General features: G+C 41.8%; 1 protein-coding gene across 6 annotated transcripts in view; it reads left to right on the top strand.

Moving 5' to 3' along the window:
* The window catches only part of LOC139542041 (ubiquitin conjugation factor E4 B-like), a 69371-nt gene extending 62261 nt beyond the window's left edge, over window positions 1–7110 (top strand). For all 6 annotated transcript variants that reach the window (XM_071347018.1, XM_071347019.1, XM_071347017.1 and 3 more), the window contains 3 exons: window positions 4134–4308; window positions 6525–6671; window positions 6870–7110. In XM_071347018.1, the coding sequence (XP_071203119.1) occupies window positions 4134–4308; window positions 6525–6671; window positions 6870–6937 (390 nt within the window). In that variant the 3' untranslated portion in view covers window positions 6938–7110. The remainder of the gene's footprint in view (window positions 1–4133; window positions 4309–6524; window positions 6672–6869) is intronic.
* The last annotated feature ends 6987 nt before the right edge of the window (window positions 7111–14097 follow it).

The following is a 14097-nucleotide window of genomic DNA, read 5'->3' as shown; positions in this document are numbered from 1 at the left end:
TTCAATATTATGGTCTTGAATAATGGTAAAAGTCCCAAACACCCACAGTATAGTGTTTTGTAATGTTGGGTTTAATGGTAAATGTCACTAATCACACTACATATCGCTATGTTTTAGAATAGTTTTATTGATAAAAATGACTGCCATGCAATGCTTTATAATTAGAGATGAAAATGTCGGTCAATTTGCCGCCGACTAACCAACCCTCATTAACTGGTCAACAAAATTTCGAACAGTAAAATGATGTGACCAACAGAAAATGGCCTACTATCCATGCATACAAGGAACTGACATTTTTAATTAAGAGCTTAATGGAAACATGCAACAATAGCAAGCCTGTCATCTTAGTCAAATGGCTATAGCCAATTGTTGAACATGCAACTCCTGTAATGAAGCTGCTAATAAAACATACGTTTCACATTTACCAAAAGGCAGTTGGTGGGAAAATGCAGTTCTAAACAGCGCACAGTACGTGGTTCCATATGTGAGAGAGAAATCTCTATTCGAATTTTAAAAGGTGGGGAATCTAATAGCAACAACTAGGATGGGTTGCTAATATGACTAGGATTGTGGCTTTGTCTTCTGGACAACTAAAGAAACATTTATGGTTAATGGCATGAGGGTCTTTATAAAAGAAATTGCCTTCACGTATCTATGGTTGGATTTTCGCTAGGCTACTTTGAAGCAAAGAAATTTAAAGTAAAACGTTCAGCTTTCAAGCAATTCTACTGCCTCAAGCTCACGTTGCAAAGTAGTGGGTGATGTGCTGTTAGCCTGCCTACTGTTGACTAAGACGCTTGAATTACGAGTTGAGATTGAGAACCAAAAATATTCGCTTTTTTAAATCGTGGCCATCCCTCAAATGTTTGTCACTTGTTTGCATTTAGAATGGTTATTTGTTGCGCAATGACTGGGCTTATAAAAGCACGTTTTACTCCAGTACCAGTTTGTCGTTGCACATCTCACACTACAAGAGAATTGCAGATTTGGTGCCGATAAAATCAAATGTTTGAAAATATTCGGACGTCTGGGACTGCTCAAAGACGAGATCGGTAGCCCTCCGATTGCGTCTCTGACCTGCTCACATTAAACGAGTGTCTGTGAAGGCCGTGCTCCCTGAGTAGGCAAAGACAGGGATGTTGTCTCCCATCTCAAAATCTTGTCGGGACTGCTAAATCGGTGCCAAAGTCGTGTAGTGTACACCCAGCTTCAGAAAGGGGCAAACTGAATTGCTTTCATTGAGGACTGGCTTGACTTGTGAGGATGACCACACAATGTATTTTCATCATGAGCAAAAGCCATTGGTTTTCGACCCCAAGTTCCAAAGAAAATGTTGTGATCCATTTAATAAACACTAGACCAGCTAAATTGATAAAAGGGTATGGCAGTAGCAGGAACATTGGCATCTAGTTAGTGGGCAAAACCTGGTACTTTAACACTAATTCATGGTAAATAATGCAATTAACTTCAATGGCTATTTTCTCTGAACAGGCAGAAAAAAAAACATCACCAGATTCACAAGGCAGTACATCCCATAGGATAAAGAAGCAATACTCAAAGCCGCAGCTCCATACTACTTGTCAGACAGAGAACTGATACTGTATACCGGTTGTTGGGGTGGGGTTCCGTGGGTGGCTTTTCACAATTTGATTCTATTCCACGTCTTGCTCAATGGTCGGATGTTGGGTACAACAGTACCAGTGAAAAGTTTGACACACCTACTCATTTAGGGTTTTTATTTTACTGTTTTCATAGAGAGAACATCAAACCTATGAAATAACACATATGGAATCATGTAGTAACCAAAAATATATTTTATATTTGAGTTAATTCAAATAGACACCCTTTGCCTTGATGACAGCTTTGCACCATCTTGGCATTCTCTCAACCAGCTTCACCTGGAATGCTTTTCCAACAGTCTTGAAGGAGTTCCCACATATGCTGAGCACTTGTTGGCTGCTTTTCCTTCACTCTGCGGTCCAACTCATCCCAAACCATCTCCATTGGGTTGAGGTTGGGTGATTGTGGAGGCCAGGTCATCTGATGCAGCACTCCATCACTCTCCTTCTTGGTCAAATAGCCCTTACACAGCCTGGAGGTGTGTTGGGTCAATGTCCTGTTGAAAAACAATTGATAGTCCCATTAACCCCAGAACCCCAGTATTCTGTCACTGCAGAATACTGTGGTTGCCATACTGGTTAAATGTGCCTTGAATTCTAAATAAATCACAGACAGTGTCACCAGCAAAGCACCCCCACACCATAACACCTCCTCATGCTTCTGCAGAGATCACCCGTTCACCTACTCTGCATCTCACAAAGACACGGCGGTTGAAACCAAAAACTTAAAATGTGGACTAATCAAATAAAAAGCCATATCTCAGACTGGCCAATAAAAATAAAAGATTAAGATGGACAAAAGAACACAGACACTGGACAGAGGAACTCTGCCTAGAAGGCCAGCATCCCGGAGTTGCCTCTTCACTGTTGACGTTGAGACTGGTGTTTTGCGGTACTATTAATGAAGCTGCCAGCTAAGGACATGGCAGGCGTCTGTTTCTCAAACTAGACACTCTAATGTACTTGTCCTCTTGCTCAGTTGTGCACCGGGGCCTCCCACTCTTCTTTCTATTCTGGTTAGAGCCAGTTTGCACTGTTCTGTGAAGGGAATAGTACTCAGCGTTGTACGAGATCTTCAGTTTCTTGACAATTTCTCACATGGAATAGCCTTCATTTCTCAGATCAATAATAGACTGACGAGTTTCAGAAGAAAGGTCTTTGTTTCTGGCCACTTTGAGCCTGAAATCAAACCCACAAATGCTGATGCTCCAGATACTCAACTAGTCTAAAGAAGGCCAGTTTTATTGCTTCTTTAATCAGAACAGTTTTCAGCTGTGTTAACAAAATTGCAAAATGATTTTCTAATGGTCAATTAGCCTTTTAAAATGATCAACTTGGATTAGCTAACTCAAAGTGCCATTGGAACACAGGAGTGATGGTTGCTGATAATGGGCCTCTGTACACCTATGTAGATATTCCATTAAAAATCAGCCGTTTCCAGCTACAATAGTCATTTACAACATTAACAATGTCTACACTGTATTTCTGATCAATTTGAGGTTATTTTAATGGACAAAAAATGAGCTTTTCTTTCAAAAACAAGGGCATTTCTAAGTGACCCCAAACTTTTGAACGGTAGTGTATTTCTGAACACATGGATAATGATGAGTGAGAAAGTTAGAGGCACAAAGATCATACCCCCAAAAAGTGCTTACCTCTCCCCTGTTATTGGTAATGCTGAGAGTTTAGTGTGTTTTGTTGTAGCCTCTGAACGGCATCTCACTCATTATTCAGGATTTTGGTATTATCAGGATTCATTTGGAAGTGTTCAGAAATGTCTTATCTACTCACTTATTTAAAAAAAATACTCCATTCACCATTGTTACTATTGGGCAATACATAACCCAAAACAGACCGCAAATGCATCCGAGTTTGTAGTCACAAGCAAGGAGTATGGGACCAAATACTAAGCTTTTGACTAATACAGTAAGTGAATTTGTCCAAATACTTCTTCATCTGGGGGACTGGATACATAAAGTGCTTTAATTTCTAAACATTAAAACGGATATGTATGAAAATACCCTGAAATTAAAGTTGACATTCTGTATTGCCTCGAATGAAACATTTGAACTCAAATCCAAAATGCTGGAGTGTAGAGCCGAATGTAAAAAAAATGTTGCTTCACTGTTCAAATACATATGGAGGGGAGTGTATGTCATTATACCAGGTTTGGGTAAAGTACTTAATTGATTATGAAATTCAAGGCACATGGTTGTTAGCACAATACAAAGCCTGGGGAAGAAATAGCAGTGCTAGTGACTGTTCTGTCAGTACCGACCATGCTGACATCTCAATGTAGTTATAATTTGGAACATCCTTAGGCCTCTCACGGAAAATTCCCCCGAAAGGCTGTTTGTTTGCTCCCCTTCCCCCCCCCCTTTTCAGGGATGTATTCACTAGGAACCAAACAGGCCAAAGCGTGGAGGGATCTACTGTTGCAGAACGTTTTGCTATGGTGTGTAGTAATACATACTCCACAGGCTTACATGGTGTTCTTTCTCTCCCCCTTTCCAGCGGTCATACAGCCGAGAGCTCTTTGAGGAAGTGATTTCCAAGATGAAGAAAGCCGGCATCAAGTCCACCATCACCATTGAAAAATTCAAGCTGCTATCGGAGAAGGTGGAGGAGATAGTCGCCAGGAACTCGCAGTCCGAAATGGACTACAGTGACGCACCTGACGAGTTTAAAGGCAAGTGTTCAACTTTTCCAGTGTTCAAACTCGCAAGTGTTTAAATTCACTTTCTAGTGTTCAAACTGGCAAGTTTTGGAACAAAACATATAGATTTTATTTATTGTGTTACTAATTGCCCCTGACCGCAGTGGCATGTTCATTTGGATGCAACGTCGTAGTAAGACTTAAATTACTAAGACTGGTCACAGTCCTCTATTCCACATTAGGCCTGCTACAGCACTGTGTCTGTTCTGTACCTTACATATCTGTCCGCAATGTTCTGAATGTCCGTAGGATTTTTCCATGAGTCCAGGACTTCGGTCAAATGAGCTGACTTCAAGTCAGTTTGCAGTGCAGCTCAGTGCAAGAGGCGTCACTACAGTCCCTGGTTCGTATCCAGGCTGTATCACACCCGGCAGTGATTGGGAGTCCTATAGGGTGGCGCACAATTAGCCAAGCGTGGTCCGGGTTTGGCCGGGGGAGGCCACCATTGTAAATAAAAATTTGTTCTTAACTAACTTGCCTAGTTAAATATAGGTTAAATAAAACATTTTATAAATATGCCTCACTATCCGCAGTGCTCGAATGGAGTGTGCCGTTGTAATACAGTGAAAATCCACTCCGACTGAGGATATCCGAAATTACTATAAGAGTAATACGACCATAATATTCAATCCGACTCCATTGTCATATGAATGCTATAGGCCCATAAGCTTATTCCATGGGTCTAGCCAAGGTAGCGAGCCTTGCATCACTCGGAATACTATAAATTACAGTGCATTCAAAGTTTTCAGACCCATTGACTTTTTCCACATTTTGTTACGTTAGACTTATTCTAAAATGGATTCAATTGTTTTTTTCCCCCCTCATCAATCTACACACAAAACCCATTAATGACAAAGCAAAAACAGATTTTTAGACATTATTGCAAATATATTTTAAAAATTAAACATTTACATATGTATTCAGACCCTTTACTCAGTACTTTGTTGAAGCACCTCTGGCAGCGATTTACAGACTTGGGTCTTCTTGGGTATGATGCTACAAGCTTGGATTTGTGGAATTTCTCCCATTCTTCTCTGCAGAGCCTCTCAAGCTCTGTCAGGTTGGATGGGGAGTGTTGCTGCACAGCTATTTTCAGTTCTCTCCAGAGAGGCTCAATCGGGTTCAAGTCCGAGCTCTGGCTGGCCCACTCAAGGACATTGAGGCTTGTCCAGAAGCCCCTCCTGCGTTGTTTTGGCTCTGTGCTTAGGGTCATTGTCTTGAAAACCTGCTCCAGAGCGCTCAGGACTTCATCAAGGATCTCTCTGTACTTTGCGCCGTCTTTCATCTCATCTTCTCGTGTTGCGTTTTGGGGTTGCGACAACTCGTGGACCTTGGCTGCAGCGCGTGGTCACCTAGTCTGTTCACATGTTTTATACCCCCGGGTCACAAAGGGGCGTTTCCGTCTTTATGGCGTATCTAGTTACGAGGCAAGGTATGGATTTTACTCAGATCCGGTTTAGACAACTAACTTCACATTTCATCTTTACCAAAAACATATTTGATCTGGAAACTTTCCACACAATGCACAGTATGCAAACATTGGGTACTATTATAAACTCTTCAAGTTAAGTTTTTGTTATAATGTCGTCTTAACTTTTAATAACATAACAAAAACGACATTCATTTTCATATTCCATCTATCGTTGTTACCAACATTTTGTCTGATGGAATATATTGTCCCGGAGTCCATTTATTGCATGTTACCGTCCTGAGGTAGGTTCTCCATAGGACCCACTCACACATTCCAATCCTCCATACTGAGAGGACAAAGGATTCGTCTGTTGCCTTAAGATTTACAGTGGGCGTTAGGTGTCATAAACCCCCACCTCTGCGGCAGTGAGAAATGTCTCTGTAGGACGGTGATCCATGGTAACATGACCTGAACAGGCCAGTCATGACCGTCCTCACGTGTAACATATAAAACCCTCTACTACAGTACAGCAACCTCTAAATATAGGACCCAACTTTTAATTTAAAGATAATTGCCTTATCTTAATTAAGATTTATTTTTGCATTTCTAGTCTGCTTTATTTTTAGCATAGAAACTTGCATGCAAAAATAATTGCAGAGAGCGTAATAACAATGTCTGAAGAGAGGAAAGTATATGTTGATTTTATGAATTTAATTTTAATTGAAGATAAAATGTCATTTTATCTTTTGTTTTTGTCTGTGTACGTGTGTGTCCACAGACCCTCTGATGGACACATTAATGACTGACCCTGTGATACTGCCCTCTGGGAACATCATGGACCGAGCCATCATCCTCCGCCACCTTCTCAACTCCCCAACTGACCCCTTTAACAGACAGCCTCTCAACGAAAGCATGCTGGAGTCACGTATGTACACACACAGCATGGTCTTCCAGTCAAGAGCTGGTCACATAAGAATGAAAGAAGGGGACCAGCAATCTAACTGCAATTTAAGTCTGTTTATTTTCCATTTTCTTTTAGGCAACATGTCCTACTAGTACACCTTATTAACTGTTAAGGTCCTCAGGGGTTTGTGGTCACGTTTTGCTGTGTCTTTATTCACAGTCCCTGAACTGAAGGAGAGGATCCAGGCATGGATGAGAGAGAAGCAAGGCCAGGGACGTTTCCTCTAGTGACACCCCCAACTCCGGGGGTAAAGGATGTTATCACCACGACTGAATTCAATACCATCAAGAAAAAAAGAAACCTGTGATTTTTCTCCCTTTAGATGACGATCTGAGAAAATAAGGATAAAGGCCCTTGGCTCTAAAAATGAAACATAATAAAATTACGACTTTTAAACATTTTTTCTCATGACTTTGTGTGTGTATATATCTACATATGCATATATTTAACAGAGTGAATGCATATAACGCTACAAGGATAAGCAGTTGTCACAGCCTACAGGTTTGAGCAGCAAAATGCAATCAATCGCCTTCTTCATTGTTAATTTTTCCTGAGTTTTGTAAGCCTTTATGTATACTTTGTTAGGGAGGGTGATACATTTAGGATATGGGAATGGAGATCCATTTTGGTTAAGTAGTAAAACTTTCACTGGACAAAAATATAAACGCAACAGTTCATAAAAAATATTTTTGTCTATCAACAATGACAAGCCACTGTCAGCAATTTATGTTGTTCTTCAATAACACAAACTCCAAATCAGGGAGAGGAAAATAGGTTTATTCAGAGAACAAATCAAAATGTTATGCTTGGAGTCAGATCTTCAGTCTCCCCTGTCCTCAGCTTTTCACTTAAGTGAAATAATCCGTCGGCATTCTCAGCTTGTAGGTACTCTCGCATGTTGATACTCAACATTCTTACCCCAATTAGTACCAATAACATCTCTCCATATACCCAACATGTCACTCTGGTTAAAAGGAATACTCTAATGGAATACCTGCCCTTGATGTGAATGGAGCAGACGTACAAAACCAACAACTACTTTGATTGTGGCATAGTGTAGAGAGAGAGCTTAATGTATTGACGCCCGAGTGTCCCTCATCCTGCTGATGCATCTCTGTGTTGGAAATACCACACAAATCCTGTATTAGGAGGAAACTCACAGGGAAAATCATTACAAACATCTTTCACTTCTCTGCAAGACAATATTAAATCATCCTATTGTCAAGGTAATCATTCACAAAGTCCTTTAAAAGTGACCAGCTCTTCCACACTGGTATCAGTCCCATAGATAACTATTAGACATGACCAGCTCTTCTACACTGGTATCAGTCCCATAGATAACTATTAGACATGACCAGCTCTTCCACACTGGTATCAGTCCCATAGATCACTATTAGACATGACCAGCTCTTCCACACTGGTATCAGTCCCATAGATAACTATTAGACATGACCAGCTCTTCTACACTGGTATCAGTCCCATAGATAACTATTAGACATGACCAGCTCTTCCACACTGGTATCAGTCCCATAGATCACTATTAGACATGACCAGCTCTTCCACACTGGTATCAGTCCCATAGATAACTATTAGACATGACCAGCTCTTCCACACTGGTATCAGTCCCATAGATCACTATTAGACATGACCAGCTCTTCCACACTGGTATCAGTCCCATAGATCACTATTAGACATGACCAGCTCTTCCACACTGGTATCAGTCCCATAGATCACTATTAGACATGACCAGCTCTTCCACACTGGTATCAGTCCCATAGATCACTATTAGACATGACCAGCTCTTCCACACTGGTATCAGTCCCATAGATCACTATTAGACATGACCAGCTCTTCCACACTGATATCAGTACCATAGATCACCATTAGACATGACCAGGTCTTCCACACTGGTATCAGTCCCATAGATCACCATTAGACATGACCAGGTCTTCTACACTGGTATCAGTCCCATAGATAACTATTAGACATGACCAGCTCTTCCACACTGGTATCAGTCCCATAGATAACTAGTAGACATGACCAGCTCTTCACACTGGTATCAGTCCCATAGATAACTATTAGACATGACCAGCTCTTCACACTGGTATCAGTCCCATAGATAACTATTAGACATGACCAGCTCTTCTACACTGGTATCAGTCCCACATAGATAACTATTAGACATGACCAGCTCTTCTACACTGGTATCAGTCCCATAGATAACTATTAGACATGACCAGCTCCTCCACACTGGTATCAGTCCCATAGATAACTATTAGACATGACCAGCTCCTCCACACTGGTATCAGTCCCATAGATAACCATTAGACATGACCAGCTCCTCCACACTGGTATCAGTCCCATAGATAACTATTAGACATGACCAGCTCTTCCACACACTTAATGTGTGCCCCCTCATGCACATATTAAGAAAGCACTGTTCGCTGTTTATCCACTCTCATTTTAAATTGAGAACATATAGCCAGCTCATAAATATGCTAAGTATGTGAGTTTAGCTATACTCTTCTTCAGATGTAGAATGACAAGGGGCACATTGATTGTACATGCCAGTTAGGCCATCATACTGCTGGCCTATGGCTGCATTGGTGATACATTATGTTAACTTGCAAATTTTGTTCACATGGCTGATATTCTGAGACAGTGATAATCAAATAAAACCGATTTGAAGAGCTCACAACTGGATGAAAAGGTCATGTTCATTTGAGAAAGCAACACGGAAACAGACAAATTAGAGACAGATATCCTTCACACCTTTTTATTGCAGAATTGTGATCTCTAATTAATGAATATGGACACTAGTTCATCTTGAATAATGTTTATAATTTAACAATTAATACAAGTTTAAATATTTCAATGAATCAACATTGAATGAAAATATCATTTTTCTTTTTAAATGTACAAATAATCGAAGTTGTTTGTAAATGTTAGACATCTTAGTAAAAGTAAGCTGTTATTATTAAAGCATAATTTCGAGTGAACAAAAAAGTCCAGGGGTGGCCAACCCTGCTCCACTCCCTGATCTACTGGCTGGGCATTCTATTCCAGCCCAGCAATTATACACATTATTATCAAATCATTAGGTTTGATAAGATGAATCAGGTGTGTTAGCGCTGGGCTGAAACAAAAGCCTACAGCATACTTCCAGAAGAAGGATTGGCCTGCTACAGTTGTAATTGTATTTATTTTATTTCACCTTTATTTAAACAGGGAGTCACATTGAGATTAAAAATCTATTTTACAATAAAAACATAATAATAAAACAATATAATTCAGCACACAATAAACCAAAATATGTTTAATAAAACCAATCACATAGAGGTCCTCAATCAATAATGTAAACTGCCTGAGTGGCACCAGCACATGTAACTGCAGTGAACTCTGCAGATTGTTCCACAAATTAGGGGCAAAAAACTAAATGCAGATTTTCCCAAATCTGTGGAGACTGAAGGGATCTCTAGTGTTATCCATTCCTGAGAACGGGTTTGGTAAGTTATGATTCTTAACTTAATTAATGAAGTTACATATGCAGGGAGTTTCTGTCAGATTGCTTTGTAAATAAATAAAAGAGAATGCAGCTCTCTTCTTACAGACGGAGAGGTCCGTCCCACATTTTATACAGACTACAATGATGAGTCCTAAAATTGTCCCCCGTGATAAAACGTATTGTGGAATGGAAGACTGCGTCCAAGGGTTTTAAAACAGAGGTTGCCGCATGCATGTAAACAATATTACCAAAATCCAATACAGGGAGAAGCATTGTTTTTCAATACTGAGGCATGTAAGATCCAAACAATCTTGGATCTTAGCTTAGTCAGATTTTCTATATGCGTTACAAAGGACAACTTGTCATCAATCCAGACACCCAGGTACTTATATTGAGAAACAAGCTCAATTTGGCTTCCATTTGTAGGCCAAATATGCAGGTCCTCAGGGTCAACATTTCGTGACCTAGAGAACAGCTTGAGCTTGGCTTTACTTGTATTTAACACTAATTTAAGATCTAAGTGATTTCTGAATTGAATCAGTCATGTTGAAGTTCACGAATGGCCTACTGTACTGTAAACAAATACAAAAATAGTTTTTGGTTAAACTTTCCCAGTAACCAATTCTATTAAATCCATTTTGCTTACCCTCTTGCCTGCATTTGCTACCTTTTGGTTAACCTACTTGTATTGCCAGCCACATACCACCCTGCATCCCACTGCTGGCTTGCTTCTGATGCCAAGCAGGGTTGGTCCTGATCAGTCCCTGGATGGGAGACTAGATGCTGCTGGAAGTTGTGTTGGAGGGCTAGTAGAAAGCACCCTTTCCTCTAGTCTAAAGAAATATCACAATGTCCCAGGTCAGTGATTGGGGACATTGCCCTGTGTCTTTCGGATGGGAAGTTAAACAGGTGTCCTGACTCTCTGTGGTCGCTAAAGATCCAATGGCACTTATTGTAAGAGTAGGTGTTTTTTCCCCGGTGTCCTGGCTAAATTCCCAATCTGGCCTTCATACCATCATGGCCGCCGAATCATCCCCAGCTTACAATTGTCTCTTTCATCCTCCCTCCTCTCCCCTGTAACTATTCCCCAGGTCGTTGCTGTAAATGAGAATGTGTTCTCAGTCAATTTACCTGGTAAAATAAGGGTTACTTTGCTTTCACTGCCAGTATTTTCAATTGCGAGTTTTGCCATTTTTCCGTGAAGGGCGAGGTTTAGAGGGAGGCGGAGACAATGAGTGTCCATTGGTCCACTAGTTTTGGAGTGACGGTTCATCTTAACCCCATCAATGAACATGATAGACAGGCCTTTTTTCTATTGGCTACTTAACCAGACGGTCTGACATCACCACTACTCGCCAAATCTTTCACCCCTGTGCCCGCATGTTCTAAACATGGCGAACCAGTTACCCAAACTTTGGGCAACAGGTAATTTATATGTTTACTTAAGTAGTTAGATGGCTTGTCATTAAATGTATTAGATAGACACGCTTCTAATATCCCTACATTATTTACCCGTGACTTGCAATTGTGAATTACGTTAGCTTAGTTGGCAGGCTTTGGTGTCGGACTAGCTAGCCAAATGGAAATGGAATTAAATCGCAAGGCTGCATGCCTGTAACGTTAAGTTACAGCTAGTCACTGCCAGCCGTATTGAAAGGTGTGTGAGAGAGAGAGAAAACCCCCCCCGGCTAAAACCCTAAATAGCTTTTCCCATAACAATACATGAAGCCTAGACTCAATCTTGCCTGAAATGTATTGTATAAAGATACACTTCATATATTGACCCGTTACAATTTTGAAGTACGTTACTTAACTAGTTTAGTCGGCTGGCTTAAGTTGTCTGACTAGCTAGCCAAATTGAATAAATCGCAAGACACTGCGTGCCCGTAACTACTCGCTACCAGGCTGTAGCTAGCCACTGCCAGGTGGTAGGGTTGTCCTAAACCAAGTCACGTCGAAATAGGCCATTGTGATTTTAGACCCTCACGAATGTCTCCAGTTAGCTAGCTTACATGTATCCACCATGACACAACGATACTCTTACATCATGAGATTGAAATCACATTTCGCCTTTTATGAACAGCTACTTGGTTAACGGAAAGCATACGTTGAAATATATCTGATTGTTTCTCAATTTCCCTCTGGACTAGCTGGCTATTTAAGCTAGATGCATTCAAATGTGGTCAAGTCATTTGACGCTTTTCCCCTATATCCAGCTAATGTTTACTTTGTGTTCAGCAGAGAGAGTATTCAGAGGTGGTTTCGGCTGCACACAGCCTCATCTCTGTGCTGACCCAGACTATTAATCAGGGTCAGAGTCCAGTGCCACTGCATCAGCAAACTCAGGTGCATCAATGCATGGTCAGGTTAGCCAATGCGCGGGAGCACTGGTTGGTCGGCTCAATTGAGGTAGTATGTACATGAATGTATAGTTAAAGTGACTATGCATATATGATAAACAGAGAGTAGCAGCAGCGTAAAAAGAGGGGTTGGGGGGGCACACAAGGCAAATAGTTCGGGTAGCCATTTGATTACCTGTTCAGGAGTCTTATGGCTTGGGGGTAAAAACTGTTGAGAAGCCTTTTTGTCCTAGACTTGGCACTCCGGTACCGCTTGCCATGCGGTAGTAGAGAGAACAGTCTATTACTGGGGTGGCTGGGGTCTTTGACAATTTTTAGGGCCTTCCTCTGACACCGCCTGGTGTAGAGGTCCTGGATGGCAGGCAGCTTAGCCCCAGTAAGGTACTGGGCCGTACGCACTACCCTCTGTAGTGCGTTGTGGTCAGAGGCCAAGCAATTGCCGTACCAGGCAGTGATGCAACCAGTCAGGATGCTCTCGATGTTGCAGCTGTAGAACCTTTTGAGGATCTCAGGACCCATGCCAAATCTTTTTAGTTCCCTGAGAGGGAATTGGCTTTGTCGTGCCCTCTTCACGACTGTCTTGGTGTGTTTGGACCATTCTAGTTAGTTGTTGATGTGGACACCAAGGAACTTGAAGCTCTCAACCTGCTCCACTACAGCCCTGTCGATGAGAATGGGGGCGTGCTCGGCCCTCCTTTTCCTGTAGTCCACAATAATCTCCTTAGTCTTGGTTACGTTGAGGGATAGGTTGTTATTCTGGCACCACTCGGCCAGGTCTCTGACCTCCTCCCTATAGGCTGTCTCGTCGTTGTCGGTGATCAGGCCTACCACTGTTGTGACTTCTGCAAACTTAATGATGGTGTTGGAGTTGTGCCTGGCCATGCAGTCATGGGTGAACAGGGAGTACAGGAGGGGACTGAGCACGCACCCCTGGGGAGCTCCAGTGTTGAGGATCACCGTGGCAGACGTGTTGCTACCTACCCTCACCACCTGGGGGCGGCCCGTCAGGAAGTCCAGGATCCAGTTGCAGAGGGAGGTGTTTAGTCCCAGGATCCTTAGCTTAGTGATGAGCTTTGAGGGTACTATGGTGTTGAAAGCTGAGCTGTAGTCAATGAATAGCATTCTCACATAAGTGTTCCTTTTGTCCAGGTGGGAAAGGGCAGTGATGAGTGCAATAGAGATTGCATCATCTGTGGATCTGTTTGGGTGGTATGCAAATTGGAGTGGGTCTAGGGTTTCTAGGATAATGGTGTTGATGTGAGCCATTACCAACCTTTCAAAGCACGTCATGGCTACGGACCTGAGTGCTACGGGTCTGTAGTCATTTAGGCAGGTTGCCTTTGTGTTCTTGGGCATAGGGACCATGGTGGTCTGCTTGAAACATGTTAGTATTACAGACTCAATCAGAGACATGTTGAAAATGTCAGTGAAGACACCTGCCTGTTGGTCAGCACATGCACAGAGCACACGTCCTGGTAATCCGTCTGGCCCTGCAGCCTTGTGTATGTTGACCTGTTTAACT

This window comes from Salvelinus alpinus, chromosome 17, assembly GCF_045679555.1.
Source record: "Salvelinus alpinus chromosome 17, SLU_Salpinus.1, whole genome shotgun sequence".
NCBI classification, from domain to species: Eukaryota; Metazoa; Chordata; class Actinopteri; order Salmoniformes; family Salmonidae; genus Salvelinus; species Salvelinus alpinus.
The sequence above is the reverse complement of the archived record's forward strand: the minus strand, read 5'-3'. Positions and strand labels throughout refer to the sequence as shown.